At 46.6% G+C, this 24,328-nt stretch overlaps 1 protein-coding gene across 5 annotated transcripts in view; it reads left to right on the top strand.

Annotated features, from left to right (window-relative positions):
• Window positions 1-24,328, top strand: part of SRGAP3 (SLIT-ROBO Rho GTPase activating protein 3) — a 226,989-nt gene that overhangs the window by 132,090 nt on the left and 70,571 nt on the right. For all 5 annotated transcript variants that reach the window (XR_004971487.1, XM_036332041.1, XM_036332040.1 and 2 more), the window contains exon 4: window positions 18,275-18,337. Coding sequence is in view for 4 of the 5 variants with exons in the window: in XM_036332041.1 (XP_036187934.1) it covers window positions 18,275-18,337 (63 nt within the window). In the remaining variant the exon portion in view is untranslated. The remainder of the gene's footprint in view (window positions 1-18,274; window positions 18,338-24,328) is intronic.

Genomic DNA, 24,328 nt, shown 5'->3' with positions numbered 1-24,328 from the left:
AGCATGGCTGGGCTTTGCAGTCTCTCAGAAATGCCTCTCACTGACACGTGACCCTGGGCAAGTCTCCCTGAGCTTCAGTTTTCTCATCTGGGAAATGGAGATGGTGACGATGTCTCCATCAGCAGCCTGTTTTGAAGAGTAGATGTAAGCCAGGAGTCCTTCCTGGTCTCAGGCCTGGGAGAGCTGTCTTGACTGACAGCTTCTCACTGATGGCAAGATGCTATTTAACTCAATAACTACCTTTTCATGATTCTCCATTTTCCCTCTTGTAGTGGACTCTATTCTCATGACTACTGGTAGAGGAAACACTTCAAATTCCAGAAGCCATTCTAGGATTCATCTAATCCAGTGGTCGGCAAATTGCGGCCCCTTGAGTGTGGCTCTTCCACAAAATACCACATGTGGGTGCTCACGTACAGTGCAAATAAAACTTTGTGGCCACACTCAAGGGGCCAAAGAGCCGCATGTGGCTCGCGAGCCGCAGTTTGCCGACCACTGGTCTAATCAAATGGACTTATGCATGCAGGTGGCCCTTGCTTTAAGTGTGAGGTATGGATCCACCATAGCAGAATGGAAGTGGATGAGATCTTGGAGGTCATTGTGGGGATCAGGACTCTTATGGTTGTGAACAACAGAAACCCAGCTCAACCTGCTTGAGGGTAAAGGGGGATTTACCAGCTCTCTAGAGCCAAGCTTGGTTCAGGCCTGAGGGGCTTCTAGGGCACAAAGAAATTCAGTTTCTATGGCAACTGTGCTCCACCCCCCCCTCCCCTTTTTAGGGGAGACAGTGAAGGGCTCTTTTGTAGTCAGTCTCTCCATGTGATGACCAGATGGCCCCTTGCAGCTTCAGGCATCAAAAAGGAAGTGAGAGCTCCTTTTCCCCCCGGAATTGGGTCTTATGGGCTCTGATTGGCTCAGTGTGGGTCACGTGAACATGCCTGCCGCTGTACCTGTGGCTGGGGGATGCATGTGGACTGACCAGGCCTGAGAAACACATCTACCCCTGAAGCCAAATGTACACTCAGCTTTACCTGATGCATGGGACAGAGAATGGGTGAGGGGTGGTTCTCCAGGAAAAACTGAGGTGCAGTAAATCATTCAGTGTCTACCAGGCCGCTGTTCCAGTCCTTTATCAACCTCTATAAGAGTGATCATCCTCCCTCTGTTAGATCAACCTCAATAAAGGGCATTCATTACCTCTCAGGACGGCTCATTCCATTTGGGGACAACTGTGACCAATACAAAATTCTCCCCATTGTTGAGATGAAATCTTATAGTGTTTCTCACCCACAGGGCCTGGTCATACCCTTGAGGGCCACATAGGTCAGATCCACATGGAAACCTGTGAATTTCTCAAACACAGAAATCATGATCACTCACCCAGGTCTTTCAAAGCTCTGGGTAAACATCCCAGGTTCCTTCACTTGTCCCTCTGTGATTTGGCTTGTGTTTCCTCTCCACCTGGGATACTCTCCCTCAGTCACTCTCCGGGTCTTCTCTGACCTACAGAACTTAATATTCAGGACCATTCAGAACACTCTAGGGAGGTCTGGCCAGCTGAGATTAGAGCAGGGCTATGTTGACTCTTCTTTTCTTTTCTTTTTTTTTCTTTTTTTAAAATAATTTTTATTTCTTAAAGTATTACAAAGAGTATTACATATGTCTCCTTTTTCCCCCCCTTTGATATTCCCCCAGCCCCTTCCCCCCCCCCCCCCGGTGTCTTGTGTCCATTGGTTAATCTTATATGCATGCATATAAGTCCTTCGGTTGATCTCTTAATCCCCGCCCCCGAACCCTCCCCAGGCTTCCCACTGTAGTTTGACAGTCTGTTCAATGTTGCTCTGCCTCTGCATCTACCCCTGTTCATCAGTCTATACTGGTCCCCATTATCTGTCCCAACCTCACTGGAGCAGTCCCAACCTCACTGGGGCCGTCTCAGTCTCACCGGGGCTGTTTCAACCTCACCGGGGCTGTTTCAACCTAACCGGGGCCGTCACGACCTCACCGGGGCAGTTTCAACCTCACCAGGGCCATTCCGACCTCACCGGGGCAGTTTCAACCTCACCGGGGCTGTCCCGACCTCACCGGGGCAGTTTCAACCTCACCAGGGCTGTCCCTACCTCACCGGGGCCATTTCAACCTCACTAGGGCCGTCCCGACCTCACTGGGGCCGTCCCTACCTCACCAGGGCTGTTTCAACCTCACCGGGGCCGTTTCAACCTCACCAGGGCCGTTTCAACCTCACTGGGGCCGTCCCGACCTCACCAGGGCCGTTTCAATATCACTGGGGCTGTTTCAACCTCACCGGGGCCGTTTCAACCTCACGAGGGCCGTTTCAACCTCACTGGGGCCGTCCCGACCTCAACAGGGCCGTTTCAACATCACTGGGGCTGTTTCAACCTCACCGGGGCCGTCCCTACCTCACCGGGGCCGCCCCGACCTCACCGGGGCAGTTTCAACCTCACCGGGGCTGTCCCTACCTCACCAGGGCCGTTTCAACCTCACCGGGGCCGTCCTGACCTCACCGGGGCCGTTTCAGCCTCACCAGGGCCGTCCCGACTTCACCGGGGCCATTTCAACCTCACCGGGGCCGTCCCGACCTCACCGGGGCCGTTTCAACCTCACGGGGGCCGTCCCGACCAACTCTTCATTTCTAATAATGAAATCTATGAAGGCATTTTGCCTTTTTCATGACAGTCTCATCACATGGTTGACTCACTGAACTCTTCGTTCAAATTCCCAGGTATTTTTGTCCAACTGGTTTTTAATCTAGCCTGTGAATTCTGCACTTAGGTTGTTTTTTTTTATATATTTGCCCTTTTAAAATGTTATTATATTTGATTAAGGTCAAATGGGATCAGTGTCCTTATTTAAGTGATTTTTCAAGCATCAATGGGGTAACTTTTCCAAGCAGTTCTAATTCCTCCTTTGTAGGAAAAGCTTGTTCTATAACTTCTCCATGTGTTCCTTCTTGGTGTTAGCTTCTTTTATGTGTCAATTCTTTGCCTCTATTTTTGATTCTTCTCTACCTTCTTTGTGGAGAGGTGGAAAGTGTAGCAGAGAATTGGGAATGAGTTACAATTAAGGTGACTCTTGATTTGGGTGTTGAAGGATGGGTAGGAGTCTGCCAAGTAAGGAAAGGAAGTTGAGAGTTCAGTATTAGGAGAAAGGCAAGAGCACAGTGGGCAGTCCAAGGCAACTCAGAATGGAAGCTGCAAAATGGTGGTCCACAGCTGAATTTGGTCCTCAAGGGTATGACCAGGCCCTGTGGCTGGGGGATGCAGTCTGTTTGACCCTCACTATGTTAAAATTAAATCAACATTTTAAAATTGCAGGATTTCACGTAAAAATTGGGATTTTGTGTTTCTATTAAAAAATCAGAAGCGCTGCCAATACCAGATCCATGAGGGTTCATAGTTGGTAGTACTTGGCTGGATCTGAGTAGCTGCTGGCCCTTTTAGCCAGGGCACACTCTCTCCATTGCCTCATGGTCCCTGCTTTGTCCAGTGTATGACACCTACTTGGCTCCTTTATTTTGCATCCCTGGCCCTTTATTGTTTGAGTTTGTGGCCTTATCTTTTTTTTTTTTTTACATATCAATAGTCACTTTATTTTTAAAAATAATTCCTTATTGTTGAAAGTATAACATATGTCCCCTTTTTTCTCCCATTGACCCCCTCCTGCCCCGTTTCGACCCCCACCTCAGGTCTTCAGCACCCTATTGTCTGTGTCCATGGGTTATGCATATATGCATACAAGGTCTTTGGTACCACCCACCCACCCTCCCCTGCCTTCCCTCTGAGATTCCGCACTCTGTTCCAGGCTTTGAGTCTCTGGATCCACTCCGCTCATCAGTTTGTTACTTAGGTTTGTGGCCTTGTCTTTAATCATTACCTACCAGTGGTTGATTTGTGAATTCTTTAGAATCACCTGGAGGGCTTGTTACACATGGATTGCTGGGCCCCACCTTGAAGGATTAGTTTCAGATTCAATAGGCCTGAGAATCTGCATTTCTAACAAGTTTCCAGGCCATGTTGGTGCTCCTAGTCTGGGGACCACACATGGAGAACGACTTACGTAGTCCAACCTCCTTGTTTTCCAGGTAAGGAAACTGAGGCTCCCCACCTCCTTCCGGTAACCCAGAGTCTGGCCCCAAGCACAGGTTTTGACTCCAGGTCTGGTACTGAACCCACTGCCTGCTGAGGTGCACCAGTGGGAGGTCCATCTGCATCTTGATTGCTCTCCTTCCCGCCCCAGCCATTCCTGAGAATGGGCGCTGAAGCCCATTTCATTTCCAACCTCAGCTTCCTTAACAATAGCCACCCATTATTCTATGCTCTGATGCCTGCAGAATTTAATTACTTGCTGGGCAGTGAAGTGAATTTGATTGTTGGAAGCTGTGGTGTTCTGGAGGAAGCACTAATGAGGAAAGACTCTTAGCAGGGAAGAGGGGGCATGTGGGGGGTTTGTGTTTGAAAGCAGCCATTCACTGTGTGGCAATAAGGGCTTGGTCTTCAGTGAGCTTTTTCGTTCCCGCCTCGAAGATGTCTGTCGCATTTCATAAATAAATCGGGGCTTTTGTGTGCAATAATTGCTTTGCTTTGTAACCAAGATCAAAAGCACCAATGGCCTTGGATTCAAAGCCAAGTTTATTTTTTATTATTGTGTTGAAGGAGAGAGTGAGGGTTTGCATGCTGGAGGGTCCAGCTATGAGGCCTGGAGAGAGAGAGAGAGAGAGAGAGAGAGAGAGAGAGAGAGAGAGAGAGAGAGAGAGAGAGAGAGAGAACGAGAACAAAGTGGGCAAACTGAAGGTATGAGGGACCTTCAGCCAGTCTCTACCATCTCCCAGGGATATGAAGTCCTGAATGCTCACTCCGCTAGTACAGCCGCTGAGCTGGTCACTATCAGGCATTCCCAACTCACTGAATAGACATATATTAGTACTATCATGACAGTAGGTAAACAGTAATTACAGATAACAAACAATTAGTGAGTGCTTACTGTGTGCCAGGCTCTGGGCTAAGCATTCTTTAGACATTGAATTCTTAGAGAGCGATGCTGTCATCACTTAATTTTACAGATGAGAATGCTGACGCTGGTATAGGTGGAACTCAGACTGGAATCTAGATTTGTCTGACAAATCTGACAGTGCCCAGTGGTAAAGGCACGTGCTAAAGAAGACAGAGAAATGAGTCAGACATGATGTCCTCCCTCAAGGAGCTCACAGTGTAGACAGATGTGTAGCAGTGATTCAAACGCAGCAGAGAAGAGAGGGGAGCTGGTTTAGAGGACTTCCTATCTGGGCTGGTGGGGTGGTATGAGGGAGTTTGGGGACGGTTTTATGTTGGGGAAGCAGCATTTGAAGTGATCCTTGAAGGGTTAGTCTCTATCTCAGTAGCTTCCCCAGAAAGCAGATTCTGGGACAGTGATTACAATGCAGGGGTATATTAGCAAGTACCACTGGGGTTCCCACCTGTAGAAGGAAAGGGAGAGAAGCAGGAGTCAGCCAGTGGAGAAGTTGGGCCTTGGTGTAGTCGCAACAAAGGCCTCAACTGACTCCTTGGGGAGCTCTGAAGCTGGGGTGCCCTTCCGAGTTGTCCTGGGTTGTGGTAAGGAGATTGAGCGGACCTTTATACCCTCAAATTGTTCCCAGAAAGGGGTGTGGCCTTGGGCATGTACCTCTTTAGCTGAGAAAGTTCATAAGGCTGACAGCCAGGGGTATCTGCTGGCAGCATTCCTCACACCGGGGGGAATAAGTCCTCCAGTCCTAAAGGGGATTTGGGTGGTGCTTCCCTGTGTCCAAAACAGATATTCAGAGATTCGGGAAAAGGGAAAAATGGGATTCCAGACCAAAGGAAAGGCCCGTGTGGTAGGCAGGAAAGTCTGGGCCTGTATCATGAGCAGGTCTGCCGGTATTGTAGTCTAGTGCAGTGGTTAGGGTTATGGACAGACTCTCTGGCTCAATATCTGTTCTTCCACTCCCAGGCCATGCGAGCTCAGCCTAGTCCCTTGATCCTCTGAGTTTCTTCATTTTCAAAATGGAGCTATGACGGCCTCCTTAGTGGAGTTGTAAGATTAAAAAAATGACAATATAAAATCCCTACCTGGTACACAGTAAACAGTTCATAAATATTAGCTGTTATTGAGATGATTATTGAGACTTTGAGAAAGAACATAGTGAGAGTTAAGATTGAAGATGGAATAAAGGAATATTTTATTCATGGCACGGAGGTTAAATAGTCAGAAGTAAGAAAATGTGCTCAGGAAAGTACTCACAGATTAGTTCTAAATGATGGCAGTCTTACCTTTTCTTTGATAACCTTATTCTTTTATCTTGTCTTATTATATTGGTTAGGACCTCTGTCTGGTGCAGTATGCGGGGAAATGGGAGAGAAGTGGTATTCTTGGCTTTTAAAAGGCATGCTTCTAACATTTCACCATTTAAGATACAAACTCTTAGCAAATTACGAATAAATAGGCACTTCCTTAGTCTGACAAACAATATTTACCAAAAACCAACAGCAAATATCATACTTGCTGCTGACAAGAGCTCAGCAAGATGGCTGGTTACAAGATCAATATACAAAAATGAATAACGTGCCTGTGTCCCCGCCACATTCAATTAGAAAATGTAATTTAAGAATGCATACATTAGAAAATAAGAATGACTGAAAATTAATGCCATTAATGCTACAAGTTAGCTACGTCCTAGAAGATTTGATAAGTAATGCTTTCACTGTCATTTAGATATAAATATTTCATAATTTGCATTATAGTTTCTTCTTTGCCTCATGAATTATTCAGAATTAAGTTTATTTTAGTTTCAAACCTTTTTTAAAGCTTTCACTTGCCTTGAATTTCTAACTTTATTACACCATAATCATTTTTTTTAAAGATCTGTACGTTTTTGTTGAAGCATTTGCCGTGTCAGAGTACCAAGATTTCCCTAACATGATAGTCATTAAAGCAGGTGGTGCTAGAGCAGTGCCAGGTAAACTGACCTACAGGGCAGCTCAGAGCCCAGAAACAGCCCTCTCCACATGGGAACACAGTACATGGCAAAGGTGCACTACAGATCTGGGAAAGGGTAGAGTATTTAGGGAATGGGGCCGATTACATTGGTGGGTCGTTCTTGTCTTGTTGTTTTAGAAAGTGATTTTACACACACACACACATTTTTATATGGAGAAAATAAGACCTCCACCTCAGCTCCCAAAAATATAGTCTAGATGGATTAATGTGCTAAAGGTAAAAAGCAAAACTTCAAAACTTTTGGAAGATAAAATGGGAGATTATATTTAAAACCTTGAGGTAGGAAAATAAACATAAAAAGATAGTTTTATTTCTGTTTAGAAAAATAAAAAGCATAACCCATAAGGAAAATATTAATAAATTCCATTATATGACAATCTTCCTACAACAACAGCTAACAAGGGAACCTACAGATGAGACAAGAAGATATTTGGGTCTGTACAAAATTCATAAAAGGTTAATACCAAGAATATAAAATCAGTTCCTACAAATTAATAAGAGAAGGGGGCAAACAACCCAATAGGAACATAGGTAAGAGATAGAAATTGGTAAGTCACAGAAAATCATTTTTAAATGGTTAAAAAATGTAAGAATAGATGCTGATAATTACTGGTAATCAGGAGAGAGTAAAATAAACCGAGACACAGTTGGAGTGCCACTGGATTGGTAAAGCAGTCCTCCGTGCTGGCAGTGAGGAGCAGCAGGGCTCTCCTGTCCTCTTGAAAAACCTGTAAATTTTTCCAGCCCCTTGAGAACAGTTGGTCAGTGCCTAGTAACAGTGAAGTGAAGGAAGAGGGGCATACCCTGTGACCCAGCAATTCCACTTCTAAGTGTAACCTAAAGATATTCTAGTATATCCACACACACACAGAGCCTTGTACAGGATATTTGCTGTACACAAACAAAGAGAAATCACCTAAATGTTCATCATGAAGGGAATGGCTAGGTAAGCTATGGATAGTCATGGAGTGGAATGTTACACAATAGTTAAGATGGCGGAACTAGATCTCCGTGTATCAAGGTGGGTAAAACTTGAAAACACAATGTCGGGTGGAAAAAAGCAAGGATCATTATGATATTTTTATACGATTTTAAATATAAGTTAATAGTTCATATTGTTAGACATCTGTCTGATATAAAGCTATCCAAATATGGACTGTGTAAGAATACATACCAGCTTCAGAATAGTGATTGAGGGGTGAAGGAGTAAGAAAGGTGACAAAGAATACTTCAGCTGTACCTGTAACATTTTGCTTCCTAAGAGCCATTTTGAAGCAAAAATGAGAAAATCTAAATAGGTATCTAATTTGGGTGGCATGTTCTTGGATGTTTGTTACTGTTTTCTCAACTCTTCTGCATGTTTCAAATATTTGGAGATAATTAATATTTAGTTATTTAAATACTGGAGACCTGAAATCAAAGGGTGGGGGGTGCTGTGAAGACAGATTAAGGAGGCCCTTGGGTGTCAGAATGAGAATCTGGGCTTTATTTTCTAGACCAGGGGTCCTCAAACTACAGCCCGCGGGCCACATGCAAATACAAATATTGTATTTGTTCCCGTTTTGTTTTTTTACTTCAAAATAAGATATGTGTAGTGTGCATAGGAATTTGTTCATAGTTTTTTTTTTCAACTATAGTCCGGCCCTCCAACAGTCTGAGGGACAGTGAACTGGCCCCCTGTTTAAAAAGTTTGAGGACCCCTGTTCTAGACATTGGAGAATCATTGCAGGTTCTTGAATAGGGAATGACATGATCAGAGCCAAGATTAAGGATGATTAATTTGGTGTATTTAGGGCTTTGAAAAGGGGGAGTAGTTATATATTATTAATACATGTACACTACTATACAGATTAGTGGTGAAAGACAGTAGGAGCCTAGATCAGGGAGGTTGGTACGGGACTATAGAGAAAGGAAGGGATAGATGGATGGTGGTTAGGTGAGTGGGTGAATAAGTGGGTGGGTAGGTACATGGGTGGGTGGGTGGATGGTTGGATGGATGAGTAGATGGGTGAATGGGTTGGAAGGTGGTGAATAGATGGGTGGATACATGGCTGTAGACATTTTTGAAATGCCAGTGCCATCCTCATTACATCCTATTTAAAAACAATGCAAATGAAATTGAAGATCAGATTATAAAATGACAAGGAGTTTAAAGAGATGTCTCAGGTCAATGATTCAGCAATGTGATCAATAATGTTTTAATCCAACAAGTAAGCCAGACAACAACCATATTCCCCTTGAAGGTAATGGAGGGAGAAAAAAGCTCAAAACCAAGTGGCCTCAGGTTTTCATGGATATTGATTTCTCAAGAAGACAACTTTGTCATGTTCCCCAGGACATGGACTCTCACTCACCCCCTAAATCTTTCACTCCTTATCTGTAAGAGATTTGAGGCAAAAACAAAAGCAAAAACCCTCCAAAACACAAGCCAGCACCAGGGACATAGTCAAGCAGGATTACTCCTGAGTATATCCTGCCTCTGCAGGGACTCAGCCCCATGATCCAGACCAACTCCTTCTGCCTGGGCCTGGAGGCCAGGAGGAGGGTCTGGAGGCCGGGAGGAGGGCCTGGAATTTGGTCACTGATAACAGGAGATTCTGCAAAATGGCATTGAGCACTGTATGTTATTTCATACTTACAATGATCTAAAGCAGAGCCTTGTAAACATCAGTATGCTTTTTATGCGAAGGCAGAGGAGATCTGTGTTTTATAATTACCTTGAAATGTTTGGGGGGGGGAATTCTAAAGGCATGCAGAGGGCTAGCTCTCCCAGTGGAGGCAACAGAGTGGATTGGCTGAGAGAATCACATTTGCTAGCTCTATGATCTTGGGGAAATTACTCACCCTCCCCGAGCCCTGGTATCCTGATCTTTAAAGTGGGGTTAACAATGTTGCCTCCTATGAAGGGGCTGATAATAGGCTGGCATGAGGTACAGTACTGTCTATAAAGCAGTTATCACTGTGCCTGACACATGCTAAGATATCAAGAAACAATAGCTATTATTGTTGTTATTAACTACTAGAGGCCCAGTGCATGAAAATTCATGCAATGGAGAGGGGGTCCCTCAGCCCGGCCTGCCCCCTCTCACAGTCCGGGAGCCCTCAGGGGCAGCACGCAACCCAGCACTGAGGGGAAGGTGACACCTTTGCTGCTGTCACTGCCGGCAGAGCAAGCCTCAGCCAGCACTGGTTAGCTGAGCCTCGGGTGGCCATCTGAGGCTTGCCTGCCCCTTGGGCCAGCCCTGGGTGACTGGGGGGATGAGGGGACTGGGTGCTGCCATCTTTGAGGGTGTGACAGTCAATTAGCATATTCCCTCCTTATTGGCAGGGGGCGCTGCCATCTTTGAGGGCATGACAGTCAATTAGCATATTCCCTCCTTATTGGTGGTGGGCGCTGCCATCTTTGAGGGTAGGGCAGTCAATTAGCATATTCCCTCCTTATTGGCTTTGGGCGCTGCCATCTTTGAGGGTGGGGCAGTCAATTAGCATATTCCCTCTTTATTAGATAGGATAATGATAAGTATTTTTAGTAATAGTGTCAAGCATTATTGTTAATAATGATAAGTATTACTACTATTAATATTTCATATTATTAGTAGAGAGCCTGACCACAGTAGGTCACCTGTTCATAACCATCCGGAGGTATCTTTGGGCTTCCTCAGATCTGTTATTTTAAGCATTTCTGAAAATAAAGGCTTTCAGTGCAAACAGAATCCAAGAGAGTTGCTGGGAGTAATTACAGGGGGAAGAGGGTGGCAGGCTTCTTGCCTCAGCTCATTGCTGGGCTCCAGTGGGGCCCACCACTGCCAAGAACCTATGATGAGTGGTTCCAGGACCTTCCTATTTTCTTGCAGCTCGGCATCCCAGCCACAGCAACAGGGGGTAAAGAGTTCAAGCCTCAAGTCTGCATTCCAGCTTCTTGCAAAAACAACATGCAGATGACAGCATTTGGAGTTGCAGCAACAGGAGACATAAATTAGTTTGGGAAGGGGAGGAAAAGAAGGGAGGTGTCCAGGAGCAGGGAGAGAAAGAAGGTGGGGCGGGGGGGGCGGGGAGATGAGGAGGGGTAACAAGGGTCCAGATGGAAGGTGGAGCAGAGTATAGGCTGAGGATGACGTTGGGTGGCAAGGAGTGGTGACATGACAGAGTGCAGGCAGCCCAGTTATTGGCAAGCTTGGACACAGCCAGGAGAAACAGCCAGCCAGCTAGCTGTCCAGGCTGCCATGTGCAGGGATAAGTTGACCTTCCAGGACAGCCTGGAGAAGCCCATTCCTCTGAGACACGCCTTTAAAGCCTTTGCGTTGGAAATGAAAACACAACCGCTTTGGGAGATGGCCAGTGCTTACATATACCAGATACTTAAATAGGGAACATCTGTGGGTCTCAACTTTTGTTATTTGATGAGAAAACAAGCTGGAGTGTGGAAAAGCAGTGGGATTTAGACCTACAAGAGACAGGAGTTTTTGTTTTTACTTAGTTTTGTTGGTTTATTTGCTTCCCATTGTTTGCTTGGAACCCCAGAACTGGGAAAACCATTGAATGTCCCAAAGGTAACCAACCCTACATGAGAATATCTAGTCAAGCAAGAGTGAGAAAAGAGAGGCCTTGCTGTAGCAGGGTCTGGTGAGAAGGAGTTGAGGCCTGGAGGCCCCACGTGGGTAACTGGGGGTTGAGGAAGCCTCCACTTTATTTCCTGCATTAAGAATGGTCCCCTATGGAGAAGTGAAGGGGGAGCTTGTCGTTAAAACACAACATTTTAGGACGGCATGATTTTCTAGATGTAAAGAGTGACTTTAGCCATGGGAATGACCCACTTTTGAGTTCATTTGAGGGAGACAGAGACATGCCTTTAAATAATAGAACTTTTCAAATACAGTTCAAGCCCTGGCCTTGTAGCTCAGTTGGTTAGAGCATCATCCAGATATGCCAAGGTTGCGGGTTCAATTTCTGGTAAGGGTACATACAAGAAGCAACCAATGAATACATGAATAAGTGGAACAACAAATCGATGTTTCTCTCTCTCTCTCAAAATTTAAAAAAATAATAATATAGCTCATAAAGCCCTAGGTCTTACAGTATTAGTTTTGAGGGTTTTCCTTTAAAACATTGTTAACCTGTATTGAAAACTAAATCAAGCAACCCATTGCAAGATTTTCATGGTGAAGAAATTTATTTAATTCAGGAACCATTGTGTCAAAAAAATTTAGTCCCGTCTTGACATGACTGTGTGGGGTTTCGTGCACAGGCATTGGGGCTCCTTGTGTATGCGAGTCTTCGTGATCTGCACCCTTGGAAGCCAGAGTGCCAGTGTCCACTAATTGATTGGAACTTGGTCCTCTTGCAGGAGCTGTGTGAAAGCTGGTGCTTGGTGGAGGGTTTGCGGAAGCCTATGTCCCTCCATGCTCCTTTTGGCGCTTTCACGCCGGCATAAGCACTTATTATATCAGTATTCTTTCACATAAGCAAAAATGAAAATTCGCTGGATCTTGTAAGCTGGAAAGTACAGAGGTAAATGTTATCTAGATATCTCGAGGTCCCGGACTTCAATGCTGATGTCCTGATTCTCCTTCTGATGGGCAGCCCAAGACCCCTGACATCCTAGCTCAGGGATGCCAGAGGAGAGATGAACTGAGAATGTGGTTGTTAGAAAGCTCCCATAGAAGGTTCTTATTGGCTCTGCCTGGAATATATTTCTATCCCTGACCCAATCACTAGACATGAGGAGCCAGAGCGCTCTGGCCACACTGGGTCCCATGCCTGATGGACCATCTTGTGTGACCAGGCAAGCAGGGGTCAGTGCCATCATATTTCATCACCCGTTATCAGCAGGAGGAAGGGAGAAGTTAGAGACGGCTATCATGGCTGAGATTTATTCCTAACAGGACAGGTGAACCAAGAAGGACCAGGCCAAGGACAACTAACTGTGCCTGCAAGTGGGGACAAGGGACGAGGATGCAGATTTCTGCACAGGTGGTGAGAAAGTGGCTTGGACAGGCAGGTGATGTCCAGAGAGCATGCTCTCCTTGTACCTTCTTTGTGGCCTGAACTCATCTCTATTGCAGCATTGTGCCTGCATATCATGCTAGGCACTAAGGAAGCAGACTACAGGAAGTCATTACAAGTGCCAACTGTGGAGTCAGACCAACTAAAAGCTGAATCCTGGCTCTGCTCCTTCCTAGCTGTGCAACCTGGGGCTAGTTGCTCAGCCCTTCTGAGCCTCCAGCTATCAAGTGGACATAATATTATTACCTACCTTAAAGGTTTCAATTAGATCATGTATGGAAGTGCTTTTGGACAGTGTTCAGCAAGTGGAAAGTGCTCCATAAATGCTAGCTGTGATGGATCGAGGTGGGCTGCATCTCTTTCTGCTTTGTATCTTTGGTGCCTGGTTGAAGTTGGTATCCAGTAGGTCTCAGTGAATGCTGGTGTAAATAGAAACAAAGCTAGGTGAGGAATTGGCCACAGAGGAACAAGAAGAGGTAGTGTCAGCAAGAGGACGGGTTCAGGGGATGCTGGGATTCTACCCAGGCTGTGCTGTTGGGGTCCATGGGGGAACCAGGAGCTTTGGTCTCAGGAAGCGGATGCTTCAGTGGCTTTCAAAGTTGGGATATGAGAAGGACGTTGGTTGAAAAGGCACTCTCACAGGTTAGCGATGGCTGTTGTTGACAAGGGATACTGATGGCTACTCCCTGTGAGACCCCATTCGTCTCTGGGTCCTAAACTCAAATGCCCCCGTGGGCCAGTGAAGGGAGATGCTGGGCACTGCAGCCAACTGGAGAGCACAAACCCCACCCAAAGGGCTGCCATGCCCCAAGTGGGGGCCCAGTATTACTGGATCTTCTAGTTTTTTCAGGAAAAACTGAAAATCTGGACATGTAAGGGGAATTTCCTAATTTTTAAAAGCTGGGAAAAGAATCAGATTATCTGAAAACACTGAATGGCCAAATAAAACACATCTGCAGGCCAGTGAAGCTGCCATTTGGAGCCCTTGGTCTAGGGCAGTGGTTCTCAGCCAGGGCAATTTTGTCCCCCAGAGGACATTTGGCCATGTTGGAGATAATTGCTATTATCACAACTTGGGGTGGAGGTGGGGAATGCTCCTGGCATCTGGTGGTTAGAGACCGGGGATGATGAACATCTTACAATGTCCAGGACGGCCCCGCCCCCGTCAAAGAGCTATCTGACCCTGTTAGAGTTTAACTGGCATTAGCTGCGGGAAGAAGAAAGAGGCAGGGCCGGGCCACCTGCCACCTGATTTTACAGACTTATTTGGGTCAGACAGACAGTGTTGTACCCTTTCAACCCCGGAGAACTACGGTTGCCATGGCTGAGCCCTACTTGGTCCAATGTAATTATTTTCTACAGTCCACACACTTCCTGTGCATGAAGGAAAGCAGCCTGCCACCCCTGACCTCTGCAGGCATGAAAGTCATGTGAGAAATGTGGACAAAGAGTGCCACTTGGGTCCCCAAGGGCTGGGTGTGATGGTCTGCTAGAGATTATAAGGGTTTTGGCCTCCTGTTCCTGGTGGAATGTTTGGTTTGGGTTCCTCATTCAGTAGTTTCTGGAACTGTGGTTGAGAATATTTCCCTTCTCAACCAGCCCCAACCATAGAAAAATAAAATTCCTTTGAGTCCTGTGCAGTGTAGTAACTATTTGCTGAGTACTCACTCTGTGGCCAGCCGTACTTGGTGCTGAGAGGGAGGTGAGCAGAGACTCACGCAGGCAGGTTCCCTCTGGTGACTTACTGTGCCGTTGAGGAAATACAGGCACCAGGCCTCCAGCTCCTCCCCGTCCAGTCTACCCTGTCTTCTTCTTCTACACCCTCTCTTCATCTTCCTGAGGAAGCACACCCCTGATCACAGCCTTCAGAGGCTCCCAGTTCCACTCCGAATGAAACCTGCACTCCACAGCCTGTGTTGACCCAGCTCCGTTTCAAGCTCATCTTCTGCTCTCCCGTTGCTGTGCTTCTCTTTGAAAACCAAGCTTTTCCTTGGTGCCAGTCTCTATGCCTTTGCTCCGACTGCACCCCCTTCCTCAAATACCGCCTCTGTCCTTTCACACAAGGTGAGGTGGCTCTGGTGGTTGTCCCTGTATCCTCTTCATGACTTCATCCCACATCACCTCATCTGTCACTCACTCCTGCCTTAGAATTATTTGGTTCTTGACTCTCGATCCTGCCAAACTAGGAGATTCTTAAGGGACAACTTAATAAAAAAATTCAACTCTTGTTTCCTTTTCTGAGCGACTTCCTAGCTTTGTCCCTGGCATCAGTGGATGTCAGTTCAGCATGCACTGTTTCCCAAGCTCTTCATCGAAGCCAAGTGCTGCCATATGTGTTACCACTTTTCATCCTCACAGGGACTCCAAGACATCATCCCACTTTTACAGATAAGGAAACTAAGGCTTAGAGGAACTGTCCCTTCGTCTGTTCATAGATTTATTCACTAGGAGGCAGGCTTTGGGCTCAGTTCAACCAGTTTCTCAGGGAGTCCTTAAGGAACCAATATTCTTTTGTTCTGCCACTCAAGGCTACTGATAGCAATTGGGGCTCCATGGTTATTTTGCTGGCACTCACTGAGAAAGCTAAAACCTTCCTCTTAATCATCTGAGTCCTTCTCTTCTATCTAGGTAAGTCACATACCCCTGGGCTAACAACATACCAGAATGTGTTGTCTCAAGTTGGGATGGGGTCATGTCCTTGGAAGAACTCAGCTGGTGGGCTGAATGCAGGGCCAAAATTCATAGCTCTGTTAGGAAGCAGGAAGGGCAGGAATGGATGCTGGGGAAGGAACCAGCATCACCTGCTACTGAGAGCAAAGTATTAGGCAGTTAGAAGGAAGGCGGCAATGACAGATTGGATTAAGGAGGAGGGATTTTTTTTTTTTTTTTTTTTTTTTGTCAAAACTCCAGATTTTCCAGTTGCCATGCCTGGGAATATATTGTCCCATTGATCAAATTCAAGGAGATGGAGGAAGGTTCAGGAGTTTGATGTGACAAGGGAACATCCAGACTGTACTGTTTTGCAACAGTTGAAGATACAGGTCTCTGAGCTTGGGCTCAGGGTCGTGCAGGGCGGAGCCCAGGAGAGAGGACCATGGAGATGGTAGACATGGCTGCTGATCTCTGAGAAGTGGGAGCTGGAGTCAGTAGTGTGTGGGGAGCTGGCTGGGGCAGAGGCTGAGAAGGCAAGGCTGGTGGGAGTTTTGAAGGCAGGACTCTTCCCAGCAGAGTTGCTTCTAGGAATTTATCTGACAGGGTGCACAGTGATAGAGTACGAGGATGTTCACTGCATCATTGTTTGAAATATTAGGGGACTAGATACAACCTAAATGCCTGTCACTATGCAGCTGGTTAATTAATTGATACATCTGGTATATGGAACCCCAAGCAGCTGTCAAAAAAGGATGATGCAAGAGCTACATAGGCTATAAAGGAAGAATCTCTCAGGTATATTGTTAGGTAGAAAAAGCAAGATGCAAAGGTGTTTAAAAAAGAACATACGCTATCCAAATGCTTGCTTGTGTATCCGTAGCCTGTTTCTGGAAGGTATCAGAAGAAACTATGAATAGCAGTTGACTGTGGGCAGGCGTCTGGGAGCCTGAGAGACTTACTCTTCTCTTTTACTTTGCTGGATATTAGGGTCCTTTAACCACATGCACTTAGTACCTTCAAAAAGTGAGATCATTAAAATAAAGACAGAAGAAACTGGGTCTTGGATGTCAGAGATATTGGTAAGACTGAGCACTGAGAGGAGCCACTGTGGATGTCAGAGTATGGGGTCAGCAGTGGGGCAAACATCAGGGGATGGGCCACAGGAGAAACTGAGGCACAGACTGAGAATCAGGGCGAATAGAAGAAAATGGGGGTAACTAGTTGGGTTCATCACACACCATGTGCATGGGATGCATGGGATGGCGCTGAAGGCTCCCTGCGAGCTCTGTACAGACAGTTCTGCTGAGACTCTGCTGTGCTGTTGGATTGGGTCCCTTCTCTTTAGTCACCAGAACTGGAGTGAGGTCTAAGCAGATCCCTGGAATTGCCCCAGAGCTCTTAACTGTCTGTTATGAGATCTGGTAAATGCAGGGGCTGCCTTCAGACAAGTGACTCTTGGCAAGTCTAGGCCCAGAAACTGAGAGAAAGGCTGTGGGTGAGAAGAAGGAGCCTGATACTGAGCCCTCCCCAGCTCCCACTGAGCCCAGGGCCTGCTGACCTGCGCAGGGCGGGACGGAGAAAGGCTGGTCTCTGCCCATCAGCTGCTGGTCATGCTTGAGGCTGAGGGAGCTGAAAGGGAGAGTAGGATGACACAGCTGTCAGGGAGCAGAGACCAGGGCTCCTATTTTCAATTCGGAAACTTCACATGATGGTCCAAGCAAACAGGGAGAGTAATAATAATATTAATAAGTGACAAAATCCTAGACTCTTTAGGCTGGATGGAACCTGGAGATAGTTTGTTATTTTCTAAATTATGTCCCTCAATATACTGAACATGTATGTAACTGAGAAAAAGGATTGAGGTCAACTAAATTACACACTACAGCTCCTTCACGTACAGTCCATGCATGTGAGGGTTTAAAAGCCTCTGAAAAATTCTGCGGTAAGAAAAACCTGTCTCACTTTAACTAGCTTTTCCCAAATGTATTTGGTCACAGAAGCTCCCATCCCTTTTATAGTGTGGCACCCCCACCCCCCTCCCAGCATGCTTTGGGAAGTGTTTCTTTTAAATTTTTTATTTTATAACGTGGTAACTAAGTCTCCAAGGCCACATGGCCAGTTGGTGATACAGCGGAGGCCAGAACCTCCGTGTTCTGCCAGTGATCCAGAGGGCTGTCTGTTTACCTGCCCTGCTCTGATGGATTGAGATGCTACATCATTCTTTCTCAGACTGTGTTCTGTGGAATCCCACCGTCATGAAATGTTAATGAGCATTGAACTAGGGACACACATTCTGGTCACATAAACATAGGACACACAGAATTAAAGAAAGATGGCTGTGGGGTTTCTCAGAATCTTTAATATGGTAATATCTCTGTGAATCACCAAGCAGGGTTCCCCAACTTACGTGGCCAGGGAAGACTTTGTTTTGTGGATACAGTTGAGGAATTCAAATCTAGATCAATGAGTTTTATGTTGATTTCTGCAGCCCCTGCCCAGAGCATTCCTGCCCTTACTGTGTTGAAAAGGAAATTTAAAGCCAACAGCTACCTTCTCCCCCTCTGACATGTGCTATTTCACATTCCAGAGCAAGGAGATTGGCCTGCAGATGCACGAGGAGCTCCTGAAGGTCACCAACGAGCTCTACACAGTAAGTCCTGCTCAGCTCTGCTGCCATGTGAGATCGGGCCCCTTTCTTCAGTGCCCAGGGCTGGAGGGAGGCTAACCACAAGTCTGGGAGGACCCTGAGCCTTTTTTACGATGTGGCCAAGGGACAGGGGGTCATTACGGTGGGATGCAGTGATTCAAAACCCCAGCTGCTCATTCTGTACACCTGGGGTGGGGCCCTGGGCATGTTTACTTAGTAAAAGTTCCAGCTGTGGGAATGTGTTACCTACCAAAGCAGAAGGCACAGAGTTGGGGTGGGGGAGCATGGACACAGAGCTCCCGAGGGAGGAGTGTGGGTTTGGAGTCAGGTAGGACAGGCTAAAGTCGAGGCCTGCTCCTTGCTGATGGGGGACCTTAGGCATCCATGTAGCTCATGTGGGCTCAGTATCCTTATCTGCAAAATGGAGCACTGCTCTGAGGATCACATGCGGTGAGGGGGATGAGCATGCCTTGCCATCTCCGGGAAATAATTTCAGAACATCACAGTTTGGCCAAGCATTGACCTTGCTATCTGTGTGGAGGCAGAATCTAACTGGACTTCGGATGAGTGTTAGAATCCAAGAAGGCGAGTGGCTGGGGGAACACAAACACGCAGGTCACAGTGCAGGAATTTATCTGGGAGCTAGTGCAGCAGGATTTCAAACCCAGGTTTGTCTGTAATCAGACTTGTTGGCTCTGCTGGGAATCTCCACTGCCTCTCCTGCTGAGAAGTCCCTTCTCTTTCTCGCTTCCCCTCCGCTTCTTGAATTCTTTCCCATCCAGAGGCACCAAGCTCAAACTCACTCTGGATCACAGAAGCTCACCTGGAGCCATCACTTTTCTGAACTCTTAACTACTCTCTCATGCACATGCACACCCTTCCTCTCATTTCCTCACTCACCAAATAAGTATTGATCGCCGGCTATATGCCAGCACTGCTGGAGGCTCTGGACACACTGTGGAGAACATGGTGCAGCCTCCACAGGCTCACGGTCTAGACACCCTCCCTCCCAGGCCACATATCCAGCACACACTATGCTCTGTTTGGGGCTACTGTATCATCCTTTCACATGCTTTACTCTTGTCTCCCTGCCCAGACTCTAAACTCCTTGTGGGCAAAACCAGTTTCTTTCTTTTATTCATATTTCCCTCCCTCCCTTCTCTGCTTCAGTAAGCACCCTGGGAACACCAGGGATGTATAAGACACTTCAAAGACCAACTCTTGAAATGTTCACAGCCTGCCACTGTGCCTCTTACAGCACTGGGTCCATGGCGGGCAGCTGCATATGCTTGAAATGAATTTCTGGGCAACTACTGAAGACTCAGTGTGCAGTCAGCAAATGACCTAGGGAGGGGTTTGCTGTTGGCACCCCAGTGCTCTCACTCTGTTGGCAGCTACAACAAAAATGGCACCAGGTGTTAGACCAGTGGGGTCAGATGGGGCCTTAGTTCAGTAATCTTGGTACTTGAGTTCTGGCTCAGAAAGAATTCAGACCCAAGATTCAAACTATAAGAGAAATTTTAATTAGAAAGTCACTGAGGTAGAAGAGTGGGTGGTAGAAGAAATGGACTCAGGAAACAAGTTACAGCATCAAAAGCAGGGCCCTTGGAGTTTAAGAGAGAGAAGGGTAAAGGTAATGTACCTGGGAGGTGGGGGTTGGGAGGAGTGGAGGAGGAGGGGAAAGGCCAGGCGTGCTAGGGTACAGATTTCAGGGGAGTTCCCAGGGGAGGATCTCAATAGAATATTTATCAGCTTTCCAGGTGTGTTCTTTCTGGATTTTGGTCTCCACGGATTGGTTGGCGCCAGGGCAGGGGGTCTTTAGTCAATACAGCTGGTCCAGAGGTCAGCGTGTTGTCTCTGGTCTGGTTTTGCTGCTTTTCTGGTTTTGCTGCTTTTCTGGGCCTGGAGCTGAAACACAGCAGAGGCCTAGATGTATTTGATGCAGGTCAGAACCTCATTGTCCTGAGGGCTTAATGCTTAAGGGCTATTCCCTGGCCTGCTTGTTTGTACGCCCTCTAAGGGGGCCTAACCCGCATGACTAGCAACATGCCAGGGGAGGAAAGGTCAGGGGAGGGTCTGAATCTCATGATCAGCAATATGCTAGGGTAGGGAAGTCACCCTGGAGACGAGGTTCTTGTTTTCCCAGTTTTGCCTTGGTGACCTCTGCACCTGGCCCATTGTCCTTGCTCTGCTCATGCCTGTCTAACTGCCTACCACAACTCTTCTGCAGCAAGCAGCACCCCAAAATACTCACCAGATCATAGGCAATAGAACAGTACCTCCTCCATTTTATCCTATTTCCTCCCTCAGTTTCCTTCCTTCCTTCCTTCCTTCCTTCCTTCCTTCCTTCCTTCCTTCCTTCCTTCCTTCCTTCCTTCCTCTCTCTCTCTCTCTCTCCCTCTCTCTCTCCCTCTCTCCCCCCTCCCTCCCTCCCTTCTTCCCTTCCTCCCTCCCTCTCTCTCCTTTCCTACCATCAGTCTGTCTACACATCTAACCATTCATCCATCCATCATCCACCCATCCATCTACCTGTGGAAATCAGCCTGTCTCTCTCTTTTGGTTTTGTTTTCCTCTGTTCTGCGTTCATGATCAGGCAGGTTTCTCCTATTGGTCACAAAGAACACCCAGCCCCACTGTAAGTTCATTTTCTATCTGCTTAGCGCCCCCTCGTGGAAAGAGAAGTGCCCTTTCCAGTGTGTCCAGCAAAGCCCAGGGCTGTCTCTTATTGGCCTGGCTGGAATCATGAGGGCTCATCACTGTGGCCAGGTTAACATAATGTTACTAATTGGCCAGGCCTGGGTCTCATGCTCACCCTCAGGTGGAGTCTGGTTTTATTTTCCCATCAACCACATGGACTGAAGGTGGGGAGGGGAATTGGGGGGATTTTCTCAAAGAAAATCAGGGAGCTGTTCTAAAGAAGGAGGACTAGATGATCCTAGGCAGAGAAAAACAACAGATGTCCACTGAGGAGTCGCTGGGGGGGAATAAGGAAGTAGCTCCACTGGCTAGTGCTCAAACAAACCTCTGCTCCTCAAACTTATTGGCTCCTGCTGCTTCTGGGCTTAATGCTCACACTGCTCCCTCTTCACCCCACCCACCCCCACTCCATGCCCTTTTCACCCAGCTAACAGCTACTCTTCCTCAAGGTTCAGTTTAGATGTCACTTCCTCCAGGAAGCCTTCCTTTAATGCCCTTTACTTCCCTCATCATAGTACTTAACACACCATGTGATAATCATGTATATCATTGTATCCCTACTAGAGGGTGTGTTCTGTGAGGGCAGAGACCCTATCTGTCTTTCACACTGTGGTATTTCCTAGTATAGTACCCAGCACATAATAACCTGTTCAATAAAAATGTGATTATTAAAGGTATAGCTATGCCCCCCCCAATTATATTTACCAGATTAAAGGCAATAAAACTATACCTCCCCTATTTTATTCTCCCTCCTCTCCTCCCTCCCTCCCTTCCATTCACATATCCATTATTTTACCCACCTGCTTATCCATCTACCCACCAATCCATCCATTCATCTATCCATCTACCCATCCACCTATCCATCTATTCAGCCAGCCAACTCTTATTCATTCATTTATTCATGCAAACATATATTGATACTTGCTGGGTATCCGTCTCCACTTTAATATAATGAATATGATCATAAATGGGGTTCTGGCCCTCCTGGACTTTAACCTTAGCAGGGATGTTTATAAACATGCAAAATGAATAAATAAAATAGTGATGATAACTTCTGTGGAGAATGTAGGCCAGACAGAGTGTGGGTGGTCAGACTGAAATTTAGGGACTTCTCTTTTCTTTCAAGGATGTCTTTGACATGCCTTAGCTCAGGGTCTCCCCCGCACAACTCTAGGATAACCCCGGGATGGCCCTGGAGTATAGGAAGCACACCTGCACTACACCGTTGGAAACCTGTTTTCTAACAACTGATCCTTATCCTGTCCCAGCGTGTCCCTTTATTGATACTGTCAACTTCCAGGTCGCCTTTGCCTTTGTTTGCATGTAAAAGAATATCGGAGGGGCTGTGCAGATAATCCTTTCCTGTTTTCATGATCTGAGGCTTTGGGAAGATGTCAAAGGCAAAGTGCACACAGCAGAAGGCAGTGTGATTACCAGAAAAGACAGTGCCCACTGCTAAGAAGGCCTGACTGTCCACCTTGCTATCTGACTTTGAACAGCACAGTATCTATTTCTGGGCTTTAGTGTCCTTCCATGAGGGGTTAATACACCAAGATTTCTGGGGGGCCTTCCAAGCACCTGTAAAACTAATCTGGGTCCAAGAACAGTGGTCTCCGCTTCCATATTCCTATGCTGTGCATCTCAGCCTTGTTCTGAGGCCCCCTTCTGATAGGGTCCAGAGGGCAGGGCAGGAACCCCCATCTGGCATGAAGCTGGGTGTGTGCCTCTGAGGGCTCTTTAGCGATCCCAGGTTGGAGACTGGGCCTTGGCTAAAGGCCTGCATCCATGCTGCTCCCTTCCCAGCCCAGCACTGCTGTCAACCAGTCACTTTACAGTCGTTCTTTTTGAAGCATCTTCCTACCTACCTCCCATCTGGTCTTCGCCAGGTAGCACAGAGAGGACAAGCCCCTGCCACGGTCACCCAGCAGTGGTGGGAGCATTGAGTCTCAAAGCCGGGCCTCCAGGGTCCCTGTGGGGTAGAGGATCCTTCATCCCTATTTTGTGGTTTCCTCTTCTATAAAGTAGGGATTACATGGTACCCACCTCATAGGGTGTTGTTGTTTTATTTTATGAGAAATAAATGAGTTGCTATGTATAAAAACCTGGTAGGTAGTAAGTGCTCAGTAAATGTCAGCTGCTATTATTATTGTTATCACATTGCCTCCCAGGATTTGGGATAAGGATTAACTGAAATGCTCCTTGGAGATAATAAAAGCAGAGGTTTGCAAACTCTGAAGTTTAAATATTGGTTAATGTATCCTAGACTGGCAATATTGAGCAGACTATTCTAGGCTATTGAACTAAGGAGCTTTCATGGTGACTCCTATGTTTCAGTTTATCTAGAGCAGTGGTTCTCAACCTTCCTAATGCCGCGACCCTTTAATACAGTTCCTCATGTTGTGGTGACCCCCAACCATAAAATTATTTTCGTTGCTACTTCATAACTGTAATTTTGCTACTGTTATAAATCGTAATGTAAATATCTGGTATGCAGGATGTATTTTCATTGTTACAAATTGAACATAATTAAAGCATAGTGATTAATCACAAAAACAATATGTAATTATATATGTGTTTTCCGATGGTCTTAGGCGACCCCTGTGAAAGGGTCGTTTGACCCCCAAAGGGGTCGCGACCCATAGGTTGAGAACCGCTGATATAGAGGATTCTGGGTATAAGTACTTAGGCCCTTTTCAGAGATGTCCCCAGGTGAACTTTTTTGTGGCAGCTATTGGACATAAGTCACCCGGGCCATCCAGTTCCCTGATATTCTTGGGATCAGGCATTACCAATTGGACCACATAGCACGTGGCCCCAGCATTGTCAGGGCTGTGCTCTCCAAACATGGGGTTTTGGGAATGCAGTTCAAAGACTGCACTGGGAAGCTTGGCTTGTTGAAGAGCGGAAAGAGTGCTCTATGGTTCAAGAAGAGGAGAAAACTGGGCAAAGGAAAATGTGAGAAACTGAGAACACCCTGCTGGGGTGCTGACCCTGTAACCGGATTGTCAAAGGGTCTGGGCTTAAGCCAATTTAGCAGAGACAGGGTTGAATCATATATGAGCATTTATTCCAATACTGCCAGCAGTATGGGAGAGCAGCAGGTCATCCACAAAAATCTGCTCTGCACTACACCATAAGCCAGCTGCTTATATTGTGTAGAAAGACAAAGATTACATGGGAAGTAGGCAAAAAGGTATGCCAAATGGGCAGTTTACAGGTAATGTGGGCTGGAGACTTGCAAAGGCCTACAGGTATGCAAAGGCTGGGGGTCTTCAAAGGGCTGGCAGCTCTGGTTTC

Source organism: Myotis myotis, unplaced genomic scaffold, assembly GCF_014108235.1.
Source record: "Myotis myotis isolate mMyoMyo1 unplaced genomic scaffold, mMyoMyo1.p scaffold_m19_p_13, whole genome shotgun sequence".
NCBI lineage: Eukaryota > Metazoa > Chordata > Mammalia > Chiroptera > Vespertilionidae > Myotis > Myotis myotis.
This window is presented reverse-complemented; position numbering and strand designations above follow the sequence as displayed.